This window comes from Calidris pugnax, unplaced genomic scaffold, assembly GCF_001431845.1.
Source record: "Calidris pugnax isolate Ruff unplaced genomic scaffold, ASM143184v1 scaffold125, whole genome shotgun sequence".
In the NCBI taxonomy this organism is placed as follows: domain Eukaryota; kingdom Metazoa; phylum Chordata; class Aves; order Charadriiformes; family Scolopacidae; genus Calidris; species Calidris pugnax.
The window spans coordinates 991,078-998,403 of record NW_015090906.1 but is presented as its reverse complement, the minus strand read 5'-3'; the positions used below and the strand labels follow the sequence as shown (position 1 = coordinate 998,403).

The 7,326-nt window shown below is 42.4% G+C and overlaps 1 protein-coding gene across 1 annotated transcript in view; it reads right to left on the bottom strand.

Moving 5' to 3' along the window:
• Positions 1-4,409: 4,409 nt before the first annotated feature.
• CCDC3 (coiled-coil domain containing 3) overlaps positions 4,410-7,326 on the bottom strand; it is a gene marked incomplete at its 5' end in the record, with an annotated part of 40,321 nt that continues 37,404 nt past the window's right edge. Inside the window, one exon of the mRNA XM_014949116.1 lies at positions 4,410-6,501. Within this exon, the coding sequence (XP_014804602.1) occupies positions 6,226-6,501 (276 nt within the window). The remainder of the gene's footprint in view (positions 6,502-7,326) is intronic.

Sequence of the window (7,326 nt, the reverse complement as noted above, 5' to 3'; positions counted from 1 at the left end):
GGCACTTCTCCAGAGAAGTGAGAGGTTTCAATGAACTTGGAGGGAGCAGGTCGAATATTCTAGTTTCTGCTCAACTTGCTGAGTTTATTGGAGCACCTTTGTCCTGATGGCACCTCCCTGTATGCACAGGCTGTGATCTCCTCCAGCATATGCTCCAGCCCCAGGGCACTATGGGAGGCATCCTGCAGCTGGAGATATAGTAAAAACCTTGCTTTTATCTGTTCTGGTAAGGGCTGTCTGTGATGCTGTCTTTGGTAGCTCAACTGGCTGGTGGGGATGAAGACCCAAGACAGGCTCAGGAAGGTTCTTTAAGGGCATTGGCTGTGGTTTTTTAGCCATGAAGCATTGCAAAGGCTTTGCTGAGCATGTGTTCATTGTAAAGCCAAAATATTTCAAAGGTTTTCTGATGATTTTTTTGAGGCAGGGCGATATAAGGATGTGAGAGGACTTCTGCCAAACTTCGTCACAATTCCAAAGTGGGAGCCTGCCAAAGAAAATGTCACTTCACTGACTATATTTTAGCGTTGCAAAACAGTTATTCCCACCACCACCTTGTTCTGAGAAATGGCTCCTTGTTTGTGGAAAATTTCAGTAAAAAGAAAAAGAAATTCTTCATGAGGCAGACAACCAGAGGGAGAAATGCCATTGCTCACAACTGACATTACCCAAAGCAGCAAGCAGTTGCCAAGACGCTCTCATCAGAAGAAATCACCAGGCACCTTAGGAGTGGTGTGATGCCACCGAGCCCATCTAATGGAAAACCAAGCAAGTCACCAAATCTCAACCAACCGAAAGACGATTCCTTGAAGAGAGAGCATTGTTCCTGCCCGGCTACATCTGTGTTGTGCCTGCCTCCCCAGGCGTTTGCTCCGATGCCACCTGGGAAATGCCTGTTGGGGGGACTTGGCCCGGTTCCCCACACAACCCATGCGACCGGAGCCAACGAGCCCTCCCAGCACAGCACCACGTACACTGGGACGTGCTGTCCCGCTCGCTGTGTTTGTTTTAGGGGATTAAGAACATGCCTAAACTCAAGAGCACGCTGGAAGCGGTGTTTCACACGCAAAGCAGTCTGGTTTGGAGGGAAATAGCAACGTTTCTGTGATTAAATGAAAATAATTGGGGTTAAGTGGGGAGGAAAATGAAATTTCCTTGCAATTACTTGGATTTATTATAAGAAAGAATGACATACCTTGTCAGTTTTATCTGCTCTCCACAGTTTTCCCTTTGTGTTCTTTCTCCTACTTTTAGAAATGAATTCGGGCCCCTTTGCCTCATTAATGAGAGATTACCTAGTTTGGCGAGACGTTTTGTGTATTCAAAATGGGCTTTATTGATGCAGCTCTGAAACACTGATGTGCCCTTCTGTTCCAGAAAGCTCTTCTGCTAAAACCCAAACAGAATAACGTGGCTATTTCCCTAAGTTATTGCTCAAACATATGGAAGTCGTTCCCCTCTCAATGGTTCTGGTGTTAGGAAGCAAAGAGAGCTGCTCACATTGCCTGCTCTGCATAAATCCTCCTTTACTACGCGGTTCTCCCATGTAGGGTTGTCAAATCAGGATGATGCTTGGGATTTATGAGAAAATAATGCTGCTTATTTGATGCACTTTGCTCTATAAACATCTACTTTCAAAAAAAACCCCACCCTGAATTCTTCCTGTTGTAAAGTCTAAGGACAGAAGGTGCTTTCAGGGTACAAATCAGCATCTGAAGTATTCACTTCAGCTCTGGTGAGACACACAAACCTTGCAAAAGTTTAACCAGTGCCTGACATAGCACTACAGAGACATGTGCTGGTGGTGAAAAGCAGAAAATCCCCAGATTTCCCCTCTCCTGCTGCCCTCTGACATTCTCCTCTCTCAGTTCATCTCTTCTCCAGCCCAAAGTCCCGAAAAATTTAAGTGCTCATCCTATGAAATTAATCCTATATTCTGGATTTGCTTTATTGCCTCTCACCGTACATTTCCTATTAGACACTTTTGTTGAGACGGGGAATAACTGCACACTGCATCCCAGAGGTGGGCAGACCTTGTCCTTAGCAATGTAATCATGGTCTCTAGCCCTTTCCTAACAATTTCTAGCACTTTCACTGAATTTCACTGAATATTTTTTTTTTATGGCAGCTAAGCGTTAAGTTTCATAGAATGGTTTCATAGAATATGGTGCAACTTCTCTATCGTCATGATACTAGATTGATTAGATTGACTAATTGAGCACTGACTGTATCTAATGGTATTATCTGGCTGATGCCAGCTCAGAGAATCTTATTTCACATGCAAAGATGGGACTGTTTTTCTTTCCGCCCATGAATAACTATTTCCATTACCTACATTGCATTTGAATTATTTTTCGTCATCATTCAGCCAATTCTACTCTCTGTTACTGTTCATACCCCTTTGCTCTTTGTTCTTGCAATTTGTTACTATTCATTTTGCTCCTTCACTTCTTCTTGTCATCCTCTGGATCCAGCAGGAAACTCTGATTCGGCTATGAGAGCATCCCTAAAATCCTCCACAGTGAACACAGGTGCCAAAAACCCCCTCCTTGCCTCCAGTTCTGGCTTTATCTGTTCTGGGAACCCCTAGCACTGGCCCTGCAGACGTTCTGGCAGCCTTTGAGCTCCTGATGTGTTTGCAAAAGCAAATGTTATTAATTTGTAAAGCATCTCCAAACTTCTCATGGGGCGCTGCCGCATTTGGTGTTGTTTGTAATTAATTGCTTTCTTCATTTGAACAATTCTGGGGTTTGGTATTTTTCTTTTTTTCTTCTTTTTTCTTTTTTTCTTTTTTTTTTAAAAAATTTTTTCCCTTTTTTCTTTTTTTTTTCCTTTTCTTTTTCCAGAACGTATTTTGCGATATTATACCATCTCTTGCCAAACCATCTAGCTATATCAACCTCCTCTGCAATTCTGCACCTCATTCTCTCCCATGTAGCACCTCAAGAGGAGCATGCTCAATCATGCCTTTCACATTAATTTGGAAATGGCATGAAGTTTTGCCCTTTTTGTGGTTTTCCAGGCTGGGTGAGGCTTTGAGCAACCTGCTCTAGTGGGAGGTGGCCCTGCCCATGGCAGGGGGGTTGGAACAAGATGATCTTCAAGGTCCTTTTCAACCCAAACCTTTCTATGATTCTATGATTCCATATTAGCTGGTCCCTGGAATAGCTACAGAGCTGGTCTAAAACTTAGTGTGATGCCCTATGTTTACCAACCGGCACGGATGTAGCCCAAATTCCACTTCATATTCATGTTTTCTGCCCATACATTGTCCCTGGTCACTCTCTGGATACTGTCACCATCAGGGACAGGCAATCCATGGTGACCCTTTAACAGCATTTTCATTTGGGTTTGGCATCCCCTATTACTTGTTGAGAGGGTTAACTCGTGATCTGATCTGACTTCGAATCCTTATCTCTGGAAATGATCCAAACCCAAGCAGGAATGAAAGGAAAAAAAAACTCAGAAGGAAACGACCTCTTTTTTAGTTTTGTGCCCAAAGGCGACATTTCGGGTTGCATTTGGATTTTGCATTTGGATTTTGCGTCTGGTGGGGGGTGTTTTTGTTTTCTTTACAGAGTAACAAAATTCTCATAAAACTGACAAGGAGAACAAAACGGTTTACTTTTCTGTTTTCAAGCTAGAGAAAGGGGGAAATAGAAAGAAAATTCCAATCTTTTCATCAAGAGACAAAAATACCAGCCAAAAGAAAAGGATTTTAAACACTGTGTTTGAAAAATTTGCAATAGCAAAGGTGTAGCTATATTAACTATACTTTCTCAGCTTTATACAAACATTTATAAAACATGAATGAATACCAGAGGGAATATTTTTATTAACAAACAATTAAAACACAAGCTTTTAATACCTATACCAGAAAAAACAGTTCATTTATTTAAACAGCAGTTTAGAAACCAGAAACAAACCGAAAAAAAAAAAATTAGTTGCTTTCCTATGGATTTAAATTTTGGAGTTAAAATCTCCTGGTGGCTTCTAGGGAAGCCTTAGGTCTGTAGTAATTCTCAGGAAACAGCATTGCTGACTGCAGCACAAAACAACTCAAATTGTGCTGATTCGGTGCGCAAAGCCTTTGAAACCAGTGGAGCTTGTGGAGGAGTCAGAATCTTAAGAAATGCCAATATTATTTCAAGAGGGAGGGGAAAGGGAAAAAAAAAAAAAAAAAAAAAACAGAAATAGCCAGGGTTTTTTCCCCAGAAAGGGCTGATTTTCCTGTGTACGGCCATTGTTGCAAAGGAAGGAGCAAAGTTCCAACCAGGCCATGATAAATCATTCACCTGCACTGGTTTTTATTGGTGTTTCAGGACATTTGTCTATTCAGGATCAAAACTCAACAGCCCATAGGTCCCAGGAACCAAAAAAAAAAAAAAAAAAAGGAAAAAAAAAAAAAAAAAAGAAAGGAAAAAAAAAAAAGCTTTATTTCCAAAAGGAGCAAAACTGGAAGGTGATTAAACTCAGCAGCATCCTAGAAGCCAACACAAGGCTTAACTTTGGAGTTCAGCTTGGACTGAAGCTCAGGGCTGAAAGCTGATATGGGCTTTTCCTAGCACAGGATAGTTAAAGCATGTCCCACAGGGCTGTAGCCTGGAGATACTCTATTTTTGAGCATTTTGAGTGCTGAGACACAGCACGGAGACCATGCAGTGATCTGGTAAAGTGTGGAGAGTTAGAAGCAGAGTGGTGGTTTGCACGCTGGTCTTTCTGAGGGCCTCGCCTCTGTGTTAAAGAACATCTGGATCAGTCCACCTCGTACAAATCAGATTTAGCCCTGGCAGATTGTCAGTGTTGCCCGGGGCTGGGCAAGGGCTGGCTGCCCCTGTCGAAAAGCATGAAGCATATCTACACTTGGATTTCATGCTTGGAGTAAGAAAAACTATTTTGAGAAGGGAAGAAAAACATAAAACCTCTTCTTCTACCTTTCTCTCCTTATGGTGCCCTGTTAGGAAGGAAGGGCAGTTGAGTACCAAGACCCAGGACATGCTCTGGTACATTAACACAGCTGAAAATGTCATCAGCCATGGATGCCTTAACCTATGCTGCTTGAGAAAAAGTCAGTTTGTAAATGTCTAATAAAGGACATGATGGGCTTTGTTTTCTTTTTTAAATGAGAGTAACCAAGAAACAGGATTTACTTCATATTTTAAGAAATTAGACTATATCAAATGTGTAATAAAAATATTTTCTATAGGATTTTAAAATATATACATATATAAACTACCTTAGTTTTTAATGCCCTGTTGATATTGATGTGGTCTCTACAGTATCTAAGTGTAACTAAGTGAGGCTGCCCAGCAACCTCCATTATACCTCAAACAGTGATTACAAAACTTGAAGCCTTGTCCACACTGTAAATTAAACCTGCTTGAAAATGGGATCTGAAATTGTCTGCGGAGCCTCATCCAGCACCCACTAATAGTAAGGCTAAGTCCACTCCTGACCACAGGAGCGGGATTAGGTCCTAGACACAGTCCCAAAATGATGTGGTTTCCATGGGCAAAAAGGCACGTTCCATAAAGGCACCTGAGGGAGTTACTGAGACCTTTGAGGCACTTCCTGGTAAAATAAAAAATATTAGATATTTTATTTAGAATATTTAGGGATATTTAGAAACACTCTTAAGACACTTTGGGCACGTTGCTTCATTTTGAAGAGGGACACAAACTGACCGTATCCCGGACAGAGCCTTTGCTCAGACTCTGGATGTAGATTTTAGTCAAGCTTAAGGGAGTTTGAGAGCTTGGGGGTGATGATGGAGCAAAGACCATTCATACCTGCATCTTTCCTACAGCATCCATTTCCATATATTGCCCTGGCCTTGCTTGCCCAGCCCATGTGGAGGAGGTAAGTAGGCACCAGATCTTTCCAAGAAGACTTCCCGTGTCAAGTGCCTGCAATAGCCCATGGGGCTGAACTGGCACTTCCATCAAAGACAACCTAAAAGTAGTGAGGGAGGTGGAGGGGGGTTGAGGGCCAAGAAGCACAGATTACAGTCCACCGAGGACAGCAAGGACACGGCTCTGGGCTGTGCCTCCAACACCCAGCCAAACACGGTTTGCATTCCTGTTTAATCTAGCACTGTGTCTAAAGCAAGTTCAGATTCACTTTCCATGCAAGGTTTGAAGCACAGTGTAGACAAGGTGTGAGGGCCAGATCCTGATCTAATGCAGGCAAAATTCACCAGTATCATTGGCCTGAGCACTTAGCCTTGCATTATACTTTAAGGTAGGTACCATGGGAGTTCTCCTGCTTCAAAGAGTTAATATAGGGGATTTGACCACCTGCAGAGGAAAGTTTCTCGCTGAGCTTTCGGTTCATCTGCTCCATGTGCCTGGTGTTTTTCCTGGCTTGCCGGAGAGACCTCTTGACTTTCTTCACCCGATCTCGCAGCTGCTTGTTGCGCTTCTCCAGCGTTGCCACCTTCTGCTGCAACTTCTTCACTCTGTCCTCCTCCTCAAACAGGGCTTTTTGGACCGAGGAGCACATGAGCTGAGGGGACAGCAGAAACAAAATAGCAACAGGTGAGCTTTACACAAAAACTTATTAAGGGGTTAATTCAGATGTTCCTTGAAACAGCTCTCAGTTCTTCAAAAGGAGACTGGGTTTTTGGAAGTTCTACTCTTTTTTTATAGCTTTTTTTAGTAAAATCCACTCTTTCACTTCTGTATTCAGATAGGACCCAAAATCGTAGATCTTAATGACACTAGTGATTCACAATTACTTTTATGAACTGTTTTGATAGACCTGTCCAGTCCACTGAGGCTACATTGAATTTATGGAGGAAGGCTGCCCCATTTCTGGTATGACAGTGGAGTTCAGGCAAAGGGGTGTCACATTTGGAAAACTCTAGATTTGATTCAGCTTAGCAGCGCTTCAGAAACTCCAGATTTTGACGTGACCCTGCCTTTTTCTCTTCATGTCAACTTGTGAAATAAGGACAGCACCAGCCAAACACAGAACTGGTTGGTTTGGCATTTTCAAGAACTTGTCTTAAATATTTCATTATATGGGCTTCTTTCAGACAAAACCCTAAAGGGTAAAATCTCAGCAGCCTCTAGGAGCATTAAAGATCCCATAATTTGGGACTGAAGTGATTTTTGGGGGAGGGCCATTGTCTGAAAACTGCCCCTCCCATTCTATACACTACTAACTTACTGCAATATTACCCCCAGTAGGGACATCAAGCTCTTGATGTCCACTCATGTCTGTGGCATTTAGGCAAAAAAAAAAAAAGGAGCCAGCCTGCAATATTACCCCCAGTAGGGACATCAAGTTCTTGATGTTCAAAGAATGCCCAAGACATCACTAGAAGAG